This window comes from Ursus americanus, chromosome 11, assembly GCF_024610735.1.
Source record: "Ursus americanus isolate L20-20 chromosome 11, mUrsAme1.1.p, whole genome shotgun sequence".
Taxonomy (NCBI): domain Eukaryota; kingdom Metazoa; phylum Chordata; class Mammalia; order Carnivora; family Ursidae; genus Ursus; species Ursus americanus.
This window is the reverse complement of record NC_142137.1, coordinates 33,033,594-33,048,326: the sequence shown is the minus strand read 5'-3', so window position 1 is coordinate 33,048,326 and position 14,733 is coordinate 33,033,594. Positions and strand designations below refer to the sequence as shown.

The window sequence follows — 14,733 nt, the reverse complement described above, 5'->3', positions numbered from 1 at the left end:
AATAAAAACTGAGGGTCTAGGTCGCTGACATCTTAGAATTACTGTCTGCCTACTGATAGAGGAGAAAGTCAGAGAGAATGGGAGTCAAGAATAAAAAGCTACTGCTGCCCCATTTGTGCATTTTAACTTTAATATGAAGTAGCTTTCTACTTATGATAGACGGCTTGATGGTTTTCATGTCTTCATTCAATAGCAAGTTGGTGACAATGTTGTACATATTTAGAGCCATTTTCCAATTCTTTTGGGGTAACATAATGCTTTGGGGAATGTTGTAGAGATTTGAGCTTCCTAAGGATCTGTTTTCTTCTTGTAAAATCCTATTTCAATCATTATTTTGTTAATATATTAGGTCTACATATATGAATAAAAAAAGTTGTACATGAAAGTTAGAGATAATACACATTCTTATTTGTTAAGAATTATGTATATTCTGGTTAAATAAATATCCTGATTAAGTGTATCTGTCTATATGTACATAGAGTTTCAGATCTTAGTCACCACATGACCATGCAAGGTGATATGCATGGATATGCATGAGTTTCACTTAACATGGTCTTGTGCAAAAGTGAAGACATTCTTGGTATATGTATATACCATGATACACACACACCATATACGGATAGTAGTATGTATAATATGGCAAAATATATTTAACGCTAGAAGTATAATAAAAATAATGCTTTGTTGATTGAGAGGGCACTTGAGGATCTACCCTTTGGGTCCATCATATGGATGTCAATTTTCTTTATAGGTTATTGTATATATGCAAGGTTTGGAAATGGAAATAATTTATTACACAATAAAAGACATATAATAAAAACTTTCTAAAAAGCTTTGGTACTAGGTTGCAGAGAGGCACCATGGGAAGAAAGTATACGACCCTCAGAAGACTTGGGTTTTATGCAAGTTTCTGCATGTGTCATCGTGGATGAGTTACTTATCTTTAATTGTGATTTTGTCCAGCTTCTGCTCTTAGTAGTTGTGAGGATCAAAAGAGATAATGTATATAAAAGTGGTCTGAGATGCGCAACTTATTTTCAAATATAAGTTTTAATTATTTTCCTTTTCTAAATCTCCTTTTTTAAAAGTTTAGTAAATTTAGCTATTTAAAGCATCTAGTTGTTTATTTCACAGTAAGTGGAAGTTTACCATAGTTTTGTCTCTGTTAAATGTTCTACATAATTTAGTTTTGAAAATAGCTAAAAACCTTTCTTAGAAATTCAAAATTTTTGCAGTGGAGATTTGTGCCATTACTTTGTACTCTTTTAGACAAAAACAATGACAATAAAAAACAAATGACCAGCATGAATGTGAGGCAGTATTTACCTCTTAGTGATTTATTGCTTTATACTCGGAGGGAAGTAAGTATTTGAAACTGTTCAGTCAGAGATAGACAAATACCATGTGATTTCACTCATATGTGGAATTTAAGAACAAAACAGATGAACATAAGGGAAGGGGGAAAAAAAAGAGAGGGAGGCAACCATAAGAGACTCTTAACCATAGAGAACAAACTGAGGGTTGCTGGAGGGGAGGTAGGTGGGGGTGGGCTACGTGGGTGACGGGTACTAAGGAGGACATTTGTGATGAGCACTGGGTGTTGTATGTAAGTGATGGATCACCAAATGCTACTCCTGAATCTAATATTACACTGTATGTTAACTAACTGGAATTTAAATAAAAACTTGAAAAAAAAGAAACTATTCATAATTGGTATCAGAATTATGAAATGAAAGTTTCAATAATTGATCAGTCTCAGAATGTAATTATTATCATTGAGGATGCCATTGAATGCAATTTTTTTGGTATCCTTTTCTTTCTTTAGGTTCGAGTCTTCACATCCAAAGGACCTGGACCATTTTCTGACATAGTAAAGTCCAAAACATCAGGTATTTATTACCTAAAACCTGTGCAAAAAAACAGTGAGTGTTTTAAAAACATTCTTGACTGTTGTTATTCTCAGGGATACGAATGCTATCTCTGAACTGAAGTTAAAGTCAAATAATCAATTTTTATCATCACGGGACATGCTGAAATAAACCTAAGCATAGGGCGCCTGGTCAGTGTTGACTGGGACTGGAGCAGTAGATGAACCCAGAGGAAACCCATGGATTTCAGAATAGCCTTCTAGTGAATCAAGGGATTTTGCCAAACCAAAGGTTTTTTTTTTTCCTTATACATATTGTAAGTGTTTTGTTTCTTGTTTTCAGAAATCAACCCATTTCCATACCTCATAACTCTTTTTGACAACAAGATAGTTTTGTTAGATATGGATCAAAATCAAATTGTATGGACGTTTTCAACAGAAAGAGACATCAATAGCGTGGGCTACACAGCTGATGACGGAATGGGGTACTATGCTCAAGGAGACTCACTCTACCTTCTGAATATGCACAACAGGTCCACTTCCGAGGTATTTCACTATGTAACTATTCTGGAAGGAAGGATGTGAATAATTTGCATATCACACTACCCTGTAATTCAAATGACTGGTCAGTAGTTGAGCCATTACGATTAGAATGGTGGAAAAGGACAGATGGTGTATAATTGTTTAGTCACAAATGAATAGAGATTAGATTTTGGGCAAATGTCATTCAGGATTAATTTAGCAAATGGTTATTTGGTTTAAGGCACTGTGTTAGTTCCTGGGATAGAGGGGGAAAAAAAATCACAGTCCTTGAACAAATCCAGTCTGGTATGAGTCTAACACTAGGAAGACAGTACTATATAGCAACTAAGGTGTGAGCTTTGGGATCTGAAATTTAGAATTTACCTCTGGCTTCACCTCTTACTAGATCTGGCCATCAGCAAGTTATTTAACCACTGATTATGTGGTATCTGGTCATATGACTCCTGCGAAGATTGAATGAGATAATCTATGGGAGGCACTGAGCACAATGGCTGGAATGTGGTGGCATTCACTGATGAGAGCAGGCAGACAGAAGACAGCATCATGCTAGGCTGAGGCCAGGATGAGGTGGTATCACAGAAAATGGGCGATCAACCCAGGCTGGAGTGGTGGTGGTGGTACAATGGTAAGACACATTGGGTACAAAGAAGATGAGCCAGGTGAAGGTGGGAAAAGCTGAGGGGTAGTAAGTGTAAAGACAGGGAAACGAGAGAGCTATGCCACATTTAGGAGTCTATAATAGAGTGAGCTTAGAATGGAGGCGGGGGTGAGGGTGAGTGAAGGACAGGTGGTAAAGCTGGAGATGTAGGCAGAAGCCTCAATATAATGGGCTCCTCTACTGTGCAAAGGTGTGGAATGCCAATCCTGAGGACCACATCAAGCCATTGAAGAAACTCGGTGGGTCATTCACATAATCAAGTTATGTTATAGAAAGACCTCTTCATTAGCGGTTTGAATAATGACTTAGAGAAGATTAAGTCTTAGACACTTAGGAGGCTATCACAGGAACCCAGACAGGAAATGGTAGGCAGGAAATGAGAGGCAGTGATATGAGAAAGGAGAGGACAAATTTGGGACATATTTAACATGGGACTAATTCATGATGGGCAGTCATGATAGGAAGAAGTCAAGGATCACCCACATTTGTCACAATTGCTACTCAGGTGAGTGTTGGAAATCCATAAAAATATAGTATGCAGGAGAAAAGAAGGTTTTGGGGGTGAAGTGATGAATTCTCTTTCCTGGGATCCTTCATATGGAGATGTTCAGTAGTCAGTTTGAATCAGTAACTCAGCGAGGGACCTTGCTACTGTTCTTGTAGCACTGGTCTGTGAATTACAGTTGAAGTCATGGTAGTTGAAATTAACCAAGAGAAAGAATACAATGTGGGAAGAGGACCGATGTTACAATGGTACACAGTCCAGAGCTATTGAAGTTTTGGATTACAAAGAAGTGCAGTAAATAAGTTATGGTAGCTTACAGAAAAATCCTCCAATTTGAAAAAAAAAAAAAATGACGACTATCTCCTTGGCTGTGTTTTCTACTCTAAAGATTTTCCGAGATGCTCTGGTTTTTGATGTCACAGTTATTGCAGTTGAGTGGATTTCAAGGCATCTCTATTTTGTGCGAAAAGCATCACAAAATGGAATGGAAATATTTGATGTTGATCTTGAACACAAGGTGAAATACCCCAGAAAGCTGAAAATTTGCAATAGAAATTCAACAATAGTCTCTTTTGCTGTATATCCTCTTTTAAGGTATGTAAAGTATGAGTATCTGTTTCTGTTGTGATGAAATAGACATTTAATATAATATATTTGGTTTAATGTTGAAAGTCATCGATGGGAAAATAAGATACTCAGGTTTCTTGACTAGCTATATTAATTCACACTAAGTAATTCTACACATAATTTATGAGCCCACAGCCACAAATTTGTAAATTTAATCCATACTGACAACTTGGCTAACCTAAAATTGTGGTAATCACCAACAGGAAACCAAAGCAGATTTTTATACCAGTGGATTTCCTAATATCCTCAGATGATAAAGATGAGAGAGGGACTGAGATGTGGCAAGAGATGAACGGGAGATAGACAGGCTACATGTCATGCACAGCTAAAGCTATTCTGGGCTCATCCATCTTTACTTAATGTCCTTTTTAGATGAGTTTTAAGGCCTCCATTCGGCAACTGAATAGCAGTTTCTCAGGCTGAAAGATATATTTTATTTTGCCATAAGCATCGTTATAGACTTGAAACTAGATGGTTAACCAGTATTAAGAAGAAGAAACAAACTTGCGAGGAGGGAGATGGAGATGAACTTTGACGGAAAGTGTGCAAATATATTTCATATTTACAGCCATTAATGACTCATTGCATCCAGCACCGCAAGGTCATTTTAGTCCAAGGCTTTAGTTATAAATGCAGTTATTGAGAAGTCATGGAAAAATGCTACAAACTAGACTGCTTGTGGCCATCTCCATCTCAGAAGGTTATTGGACATTTGAACATGTTCTCTCCAAAGGCTGTTATTTGTCTCTCCAGTCTTTAGGAATGATTAATCCGCATTGGAACCTAACATTTGCAATGGTACATTTTACTCATTAAGTTGGAGGCTCTTTCTTCCCCCTATAGTCGCCTGTATTGGACAGAAGTTTCCGATCTTGGCTCTCAGATGTTCTACTACAGTATTATCAACGAGACCTTGAGTCACATTCTTCCACCCGTAGCCACAAACCATTCAAATGGAAGGAGGCAGTGTTTTTGTGGTGTTACTCAATTCGAGTTTAATGGAACGATGACGGTTGATACCTCTGACCTGAAGAAACCACAGATATACTTTGTCAAAGGGCAAGAGATCTGGGCCATGGATCTGGAAGGATGTCAGTGTTGGCAAGTTATCATTCTGCCTGGTAAGACAGCCGTGTGCGTATGTGCTCATTTGCAATGGCGGTCCCTCTTGTTCCGTAAGAAAGAATATATTCAAAAGAATATACACATGGTATTTGCTCTGGACCATGCCAAATGTTCCTGCAGAATTTAAGTCTAGTTGTTTCCAGGAAAATTATATATAGACATTCACAAAATTTTCTGGATCCATGGGTTTCTTTGTTGTTGTTTATTTTATAATTAACAGTAGAGCTACAATTTATCGAGCTTAACTGTATATTCTAGGCAAGCTACCAATTGTGCTACCTCATTTAATTTTCAAAGCACCTTGATGAAGTAGATGCTAGTGTCCTCATTTTATGGATGAGGAAACTGAGGCTGAGAAAGGTAAGGTACTTATCCAGAGGGCCATGATTAGTGGGGCAGCTGGAGTTTGAAGCTGGGCCTGACCACAGCATCTGCGATCCTACTACCCTACTTTGCTTCTGTTGTGATGGTCCCATTGACTCCACATTCAGCATGAGTTGGTCAATACTTGACAAGTCTATTTGTTGAAATGCATGTGCTTGTGGAGGAAATACTTAAAGGTCTGAAATGATTTGGAGGTCTTCTAATCAGGAGTAACTGCAATGGGGAAAAAATGCACTCTAAATACCCCCATATATTCTTTTTTTTTTTTTTTTAAGTTTTTATTTATTGATTTGAGAGAGAGAGAATGCATGTGAGGTGGGAAAGGAGGGGTGGAGGGAGAGGGAGAGGGACAAGCAGACTCTGCACTCAGCCTGGAGCCCTACCCCAGGCTGGATCACACGACCTTGAGATCATGACCTGAGCAGAAATCAAGAGTTGGACGCTTAACTGACTGAGCCACCCAGGTGCCCGTACTCTCTTATATTCTTAAGAGTCTACTCTTCACTGTCCAATGTAGTAACCACCAGTCACATGTGATTTAAGTTCAAATTAACTAAAATTTTTAAAAATTAAAAATTTAATTCTCCAGTCACACAAGTCACATTTTAAGTGTTCAAAAACTACATGGTTATTGTGTTGGGCAGCATAGATATAAAATATTTCCATCATCCCAAGTGCTATTGGACATTGCTGGTGTACATAATAAAGTTTTGGAATTGCGAATGGTGTGTACATGTGTCTGTGTTATAACTGCGCCTATGGTTTTGTTGACATGTTACCCAGAGCCCTTTAGAAACAATTCCAGTATGCTTTCTGGGCTTCAGAGTGGAGATAATGTTTGAACTTCTCTTTTTAGAAGAATACTTGTCTCTCTTCAATCTGTGACAAAGACTCTTTCCTCGATCAAACATTAGGCTCCCCTGAGTCCTTTTCTCAACTAGGCCTTGACCTTGGTCTTCCATGTCTGTCATTGCTGAGTCTAGTTTTAGCAAGAATCCTGCTAAATCAGTTTGGAGATAATCCTCCACCCTTGGTATCTGATCAAGTTCTTCATCCCCCACCATTGATGTTCTTGGCTTGCCTTTAGCAAAAATCATAGTAAGCCAGTTTTGCAAGAATCCCTATCCTTAATGTCTCTTCTTAGTAATTTTCTGTCCACTGATCCCCTCATTCTGCTTGTTGGCCCTGCATCTCTGTCTTCATTGTATGTGAAGTCGAGCACATCTCTCTCTCCTACTGCAATATTTCAGTAGTCCTAACTTAAGTCTTCCTTACCATTTAAACAAGTGTCAGAATAATTATTCTTTCTCATCTGATACACAAGAATTATCTAGTGGGCCATTATCCTCTAGGTATAGAACTGGTTCATCTTTCAGGAATCCATAATTGAAATTTATAATCCTAAAATTAGAAAATTCGAATGACTTCAGAGATCCTTTAGCTGGCATGATGTTGGAAGAAATCCCTTCTATGAAAATAGCCTTGCTCAAACACCCACTTAAAAAAAATCTACTTCTTTATAAGGACATTTTTAAATTTTTTGGGAACAATTCTAAATGTTAGATTTTTATTCCCCTGTATTTCCCCATTTTTCCCACTCATTGGTCTGAGTTCGGACCTCTAACTTTATAAAGAATGAATTAATCACCTTCTACATGATAACCATTCACGTATGTTGGGGCTCCTGTCATAGCTCATTCTAAGCACTTCTGTTGGAGGAAAAATTCATGATATCTATAACTACTCCTCACATGATGTGGCTTCTAGATCTTTCTTTGCCCTAGTAAACCTCCTGTGGTTTCACTCCAGCTGCTTGATATCCTCTTACATGTTGCCCCCATAACGACTCCCTGCGCTCTCATTGTGGTCTGGTTAGTGCAGGGAGCCTCTGACTTCCTGTCTTATGTTACTGGAGCTAGAAGTGGCCTTATGTCTTTGGGTTGCCTGCCATTTGAAAAACACGTAGTCTTTTTCATGTTAACTATTATTAAGCCAGATTTCTTTCCTTTGTTACTTATAGAATTGATTTTAAGCTTGAATTTAGGATGTCACATTTATTCCTATTAAATTTGCAATCTATTTCCTGATTTTATTATGATATTTTCAAATTTTTAGTCAATAATTGAACATGCTAGTGTCAGTAAGAATCATGTATTATGTACAAATTTGATAAGTATGTTTACTCTGCATTTATTCCTAATCATTGATAAAAAATATTGAGCAAGACACTGAGCGCCGGGCCTATCGTCTAACACCTCTCTTCCAATAGGCATTGTTTGAGGTGGAGTCACTCAGGTTAAGTTGTCAGTCTTGGCTCCGCCCTTTACTAACTTTGTGACCTTGAGGAGATTACTTAACTGCTCAGTCTCACCTTCCACTTCTACAAAATGAGGCTAATAATAATAGTATTTATCTTACTGGCTTGCCAAAATGAAAAAATATCTATAAAATCCTTAGCTTCATAACAAAATAAAGGTGGTATTTTTTCCACATTGAAATGATAGAAAGATTCAAAATTTAGCAATTCCAATACAAAAAAAGGATTTCAGATATTGTGTAGAGTGGAAATATACATTATGTATTTTGTTCTTTATGTTCTTTATTCTATGTTTTTCATGAGCAGGAAAAACACTTGAAAGCTTAACTGTGGATGGGGAATTTCTGTACTGGATCTCCTCCGCAAAGGACAGCACACAGATTTATCAAGCAAAGAAAAGCAGTGGGGCCATCCTCTCTCAGGTGAAGGCCCAAAGGAGTAGGCGTATCTTGGCTTACAGTTCAGCTCTGCAGCGTTTTCCGGGTAATAACACTGTGCTCTTACTCAGCATGTTCTCCCAGTTTTTAGGGTCAGAAAATCCCAGAATGTCTTCTCCAGGCTGTCGCCCAAAGCATTATATTAATTGTGTTTTTAAAATTAAGTACAGTTACAAAAACTTATGCTAGCTTTAGGGCTTTTATTTTTAAGGATGTACGTGTATATGTGTGTGTTTGATTTCAAACAGATGTTGCACGGACTTACTAAATTTCTTCAAAGTAATTGGTCAACTTGATTTTGCTGCGGCTACGGATATTATTCGGTGTACTTTAGCTCCATCTGCTGGAGATTTTGAGCAATGATCCGTTCCCTTGCTCCCTTTTTCTGAGGTATTTAAGGACTTCAAAATGTATGGGAAAAAAACAAAATACAAAACACAGAAAACAACCTTGGCTTCCTTTCCTGAAAAACAGATCCAACACTTAAGTATAGCATACCTTGTCAGCTAAATAAAAAAAAGACGTTATTATCCTTGATGTTAACTAGATCTGCCATTCCTCCTTTATACATATATGTGTATATTTTTAATCTTTTCTTATTATTTTAGATAAAGCATTACTGCGTCTAGCTTCAGATATAGCAGAGCCAACTATACTTAACACCACTAACACCAGCCTCACAATCAGATTGCCGCCCGCCAGGACAAACCTCTCATGGCCCGGTATCACCAGCCCTACTCCAACATACCTGGTTTATTACAAAGAAGTTAATGCCAGGAAAACCAGCTCTGAGCTGAAATATAAAATGCTGGTAAGATTGGAGCTGGTGGTCTTTGTCTTTTCACAAGATACCTGTTTCTGATATGAAATTCTCATTCGGGACGCCTGGGTGACTCCGTCCATTAAGCATCTGCCTTCTGCTCAGGTCATGACCCCCTGAGTCCTGGGATTGAGCCCCGGCTGCCTGCCGTTGGGGGGGCCTGCTCAGTGGGGAGCCTGCTTCTCCCTCTCTCTCTGCTGCTCCCTCTGCTTGTGCTCTCTCGCTCTCTCTCCCTCTCTCTCTCAAATAACTAAATAAAATCTTAAAAAAAAGCTCACAGTAAAGTGTTCTCTATACTATATTCTGAAACACGCCGCTATGCAAACTTTCACAGCTGATTCATCAAAGCAGATGGTGTTCTAGTCTTGTGTGGGAATTAAGCTTCGGGGAAGTATATTACCTCTGACCAGCGGTGGATTGCCATAGTGACAGTTTCCTGAGTGCCCTGGAAGAACTGGGTTTGTTGCCTTCCCTGACTGTCTAATTATCCCCAGAAAGTGATAGAGATGTGTTTTTGTGGCCTATGTGGCATACTGCAGATTGGAGGATAAGAAATGATTAGCTGGAAAGAACATTACTGGATACCCCCTCCTCCACAGCCCATATTTAATATAAAAATGGCATGTTCTATTTTTGTCCATTATTTCCCATGTGCTGTGGGATGTGCTATGACGTAGGGACTGTGTCTGTTTTTATTCGTCATTGTATTCTTAGCACCTAGCGCAGTAGATGGCTTTGTAGAGGTTTTCTCTGGATAGTTCTTGAATGGATGAATTAACTGTGCAGTTGATCCCCTCACTGGCATCGTGTTTCAGCTGTCCTTGTGATGGAGTCAGATGTATCCAATATTTTGCTCTGTGCTTGTTACTTAACCAAGTCAAAAGGTGAAACTGACCAAGATCTGTTGGAAGTTAAGCACTATATACTTTCCCAGAAAGGATACATGATTCTTGTTAGTTCCTTTGTCTATTTTAACCTTGCTTTGCTTCAATGTATCAGAGACAGCTTGGATCATTTGGCTGATCCAAGACTGGGCTGCTGGCATTTAATAGTTCTGTTACTGCAGCTGGTCCGTCCTACTGTCTCCACACTGATGAATGTGGGTCCAAGGCAGTGGTCCTCCAACCTGACTGCACATTGGAGTTTTAAAAATCTCTGAGCCCACACTTCACCTCGGACCAGTGCCATCAGAATCTCTGGGGGGTGGGACCCGGGCACAAGTGTTTTCTTAAAACTTTCCAGATGATTCCAAAGTACAACCAAAGTTGAGAACCATCGGTCTAAGGAAAGTATTTTTACTTTCTTAAGCGTTACCTCTCAGACTCATGAGATAATCCAACTTCATCTTTCATCATATTCACTTATGTGTCACATCTTTACCAGACCATCTTGCTGAATGTTTGAAGCAGTGCTAGTGAAATAGTAGCCTCTTCTGAGAACGGAGCTTCGTGTGTGAAATGAGCACGTCACAGAATTGACCGAGGGCTGCCCATCATTTAGTATTTATTCTTGGAGGTATTAGGCAACTCAGGACTGGGCAGTTTAGGACAATGAACGTGATCGTTCTCATGATCTGACGTCAAGAAATAAATCAAAATTAAAATCTTTTAATTATTTTCTCTCTTTAGTTAAATAATTTCTTCTCCTTTGTACAAAAAATAAGAATCAGGTACTGATTTTTTTAAATTAATTACAGGAGTTTCAGGACAGTGTAGTCCTTATTGATGGTTTACAACCATTTTCAACATATGTGATACAGACAGCTGTAAAGAATTATTACTCAGACCCTGTGGAACGGTTACCTCTGGGAAAAGAGATTTGGGGAAAAACTAAAACTGGAGGTGAGTTATGGGCTTGGGGGAGGTTTCTAGAGTGACATTTTGTGATATATGTGATGTATATATCTGTATTTTTTAAAATTTGGATGCTAAGTAATCTTGATGATGTGAGCTTTTTAAGCTTAGTAAGAAAAATGTATTGTTGAAAATACCCCGAGGACCTGATTTTTGCTCTAACAACAGGAGATGGATAATATTCCATCGGAATGAAAAGCAACTAGAAGATGAAACATCAGTCAATACTGTTTGACCAAGAAACACATTCTCTGGTCTCACCACAGAGTGTCACCCTCTCCCTGAGTATCCACGGGTCTCTGTCCACGTGGAGACACAGGATTCAGCCTTTTCTCTGTGTGAATTTTACCGGGGCCCCTGAGATTGACAGTAAATAACATCATTGCCTGAAGAAAATGGATCTAGAATCTAAAGAGATGTTCTGAGTGGTGGTGATTATTTTGAGGTGATGCCATTTCTTTCAGATGTCTCTGATGACGTTCCCCAGAAGAATGTGAAACGGTTTATTCATCCTCATTGGCCGTATTATTGAGCTGGAGTCAGAGAATGATTTAGTCATTAGGCAAAAATAATCAAGAGCCTTTCCGGCAGCCTGCTGGTGTTACATGTTACCGTTATACAGCTTTCCTGCGGAACATCGGTCGTTTGCTCTGCTCACATGAGACGATTTACTCCTCAACCAAGACCCCGTTCCTTCCTCCACACCTCAGTGCTGATGCAACAGCCCTTATCTGCTGCTCTTTATTTCAGTGCCGGAGGCAGTGAGGCTCATTAACGCAACCGTGCGTTCAGACACCAGCCTCCTCGTGTCCTGGAGAGAATCTCACAAGCCAAATGGACCTAAAGAGTCCGTCCGCTATCAGTTGGCAATCTCGCATCTGGCTCTCATCCCAGAGACTCCTCTAAGACGAAGTGAATATCCAAATGGAAGACTTGCTCTCCTTGTCACTAGATTGTCTGGTGGAAAACTCTATGTATTAAAGGTACGGCGAGGGTCTTGGGCACTTTTATTGCCATTCTTAAGTGCAAGGTTCTGAAAACGTTAAGCAATTGTTCTTTTTTACAAAAAGGTTCTGGCCTGCCATGCTGAGGAGCTGTGGTGTGCTGAGAGTCACCCTGTCACTGTCCGCATGTTTGACACACCAGAGAGACCGTTTGCCTTGGTCCCAGGGAACACTAGCTTGCAGTTAGATTGGAAGGCTCCGTCTGATGTTCCCCTCATCAGATTTTGGTTTGAACTCCAGAAGGTAGATCTCGCCATACACTTTTCATGCAGATCTGTGTTTTATGCTATGGGATAAATCAGAAGACCTTTCTCATATGTCCAGAGTATTCTCTTGTATAAATCAACAATATATTTGACAACATTCATTGATTTAGTTTTGCCATATACATTCATTGATTTAGGTTTGCCGTATCTAGACTCATTTCTGTTGGAAAGAATTTTCAGAGAGATTAGTTTGCTCTTAAAAACCTCCATGGAAAAGGGTATAAGCTATGGTTTACTGGTTTTCATGATATTTCACTTAGTTTAGATATTATCAGCATGGCTGTCTAGTTTAAAGTCCATAGCAATTTGGTGTTATCTATGAAAAAATTTTAAAAAATGAACAAGCAAACAACATCCAAAACCTTGTTTAGAAATGTTCTGTCCACCATTTAAGGGCTGTGTAGCAGCAGGAGAGAAGTAAAACATAAAATGAATTTATTCTAAACTAGTTTGATCTTGGGTTATAAACTTTAAATGGGTCCTCGTCCAAAAATCTTCATGCTTTACCCAATATAAAAATATCCACTGAATTTGAAAGCATCGATTAATCTAATTAATTCATTGCTGGGGAAAATCTATGTTGATTTTTATATTGGTACACTTAAAATGGATTATTTTTAATAACCACTGCATTTCATTTTCAGTAGTATATATTTTGTGTGTCCACATTTGTAAAGATTGGTTAGGAATCTTTTGTTCAGTTGTAACAAAAACAAAGCAGTATAGTCATAGCCTTGCTTTTTTTTTTTTAAAAAATGGAGTTGCTCCCCGGGATGTTTTTAAATTTTATTATGTAAGATATTTTCTATGATCTTGTGCTTTTTAGATAAAATCTATGAAAACCGTGTAACAACAGTGAATGTTGAGTTGATAAAACCAAAGGCAATGGTTTAGTTGGACTTTTTCCACTGAGCATGTTTATGATGATTTGTTGCCCGTTTAAAAAATGGTCATCTTATAAAAATGCAGTTAAATTGGAGGATCACCTTTTTTTGGACATCTATTAAAGTAAGCTTAAAGCAGTTCAGTTTAAATGGAAGGTGGGGGATGTAAAGTTTATTTTCTATGTCAAAGAAATGAGATGGGGAAGGGCCTTACAGCTGGTGACTCTAAGCCCCTCCTTTTACCGATGAGAAGTCGGAGAGCCAGACAGGTGCCATAGTGAGTCAGATATCACAAGCCAGGCAGGGAAGAGCCCTGGGGGCTGACTCATTCTACAGAAGTCCTACTTGGGTGCTATCCATGGAAGAAATATGAGTCACTAAAGCACCCACCCCACTCCTCAAAGTTTGGGACAAGGACAGCAGACTGGGCCTGCCTGGTTCAGTCCTTGTGACTTTCATGCAGTGCTCTTTGTTGGTTCCAGATACACCACTGAGAAAAATCATGAAGCTGAGGGTGTAGGATACAGTAATTTTCACATGTGTGACCACATGTCAGCACAACTGCTGAGCACAGTAGAAGGCTGTGTTCTGAGAGGGTTGATGAGTCCGTTGAGTCAGAAAGATCTGTATCTTTTGAGTCACTTGAACCTACCCCATAATGATAGGACAGCTAGGAATGATCCTATAATTCCTTACTGAAACTCTGAGGGGTGAGTGGTAAGGGTGCATATTTGTCTTTTTAATTAATAATTTTTAAAAATTATTTTTAGGGAACAAGGAGAAAACTTGTTCCAGCTTTCATCTTTGTTGTTAGAATTTCCTTATATGGAAAATGAAGGAATTAGAGCACAAGACTAAATTTCTATCTAGGTCTTAAATTCCACAGATTTCTTTCTTTCTTTCTTTTTTTTTTATCACAACAGTATATAGAAGAAGAACATATTTAAGTTAAGATTTAGGAGAAACAAGTAGTTTCACTTTGGTAAATTATTTTCATGGAAGCCCATTAAAATTTAGTGTTTCTCAACTGTCCAGGAAAATTCCTACCAGAACCAAACATTTCTGAAGTTCCGGTCTCTGAGACATGATAGGTTACACCATTTCCTCCACACCCCTGCCCAAATAATTTGAAAATCCCTCTGTGGTATTGAAAATCACCCCTGCACTTGTTGGCCTCTGACAAATGGAAGGTCCTGACTCCCTTGTGATTTACTGGGGTAGTCGTGGCACCTCTCCAAGTTGATGGTCTGCCCAGAACATTCATTGCTGTGGTGAGGCCAGTACTCGACAGTTTTCCAGCAGAACCTTGGTCACACATCTGACCTTCCAAGGAGCTTTGATCATTTCTGGATGGTATGGAATGTTGGGCCATCTAGACTCTTCACTTAAGGTAGTTTTTATAGCAGATTATTCAGAAGACAGGACCATAAAGGGCTAAAACTT

At 38.8% G+C, this 14,733-nt stretch overlaps 1 protein-coding gene across 3 annotated transcripts in view; it reads left to right on the top strand.

Moving 5' to 3' along the window:
* ROS1 (ROS proto-oncogene 1, receptor tyrosine kinase) overlaps positions 1–14,733 on the top strand; it is a 118,879-nt gene that overhangs the window by 66,119 nt on the left and 38,027 nt on the right. For all 3 annotated transcript variants that reach the window (XM_087865415.1, XM_087865414.1, XM_087865416.1), the window contains exons 23-31: positions 1,826–1,889; positions 2,211–2,413; positions 3,962–4,167; positions 5,044–5,321; positions 8,333–8,509; positions 9,072–9,274; positions 10,980–11,124; positions 11,887–12,119; positions 12,207–12,383. In XM_087865415.1, the coding sequence (XP_087721541.1) occupies positions 1,826–1,889; positions 2,211–2,413; positions 3,962–4,167; positions 5,044–5,321; positions 8,333–8,509; positions 9,072–9,274; positions 10,980–11,124; positions 11,887–12,119; positions 12,207–12,383 (1,686 nt within the window). The remainder of the gene's footprint in view (positions 1–1,825; positions 1,890–2,210; positions 2,414–3,961; positions 4,168–5,043; positions 5,322–8,332; positions 8,510–9,071; positions 9,275–10,979; positions 11,125–11,886; positions 12,120–12,206; positions 12,384–14,733) is intronic.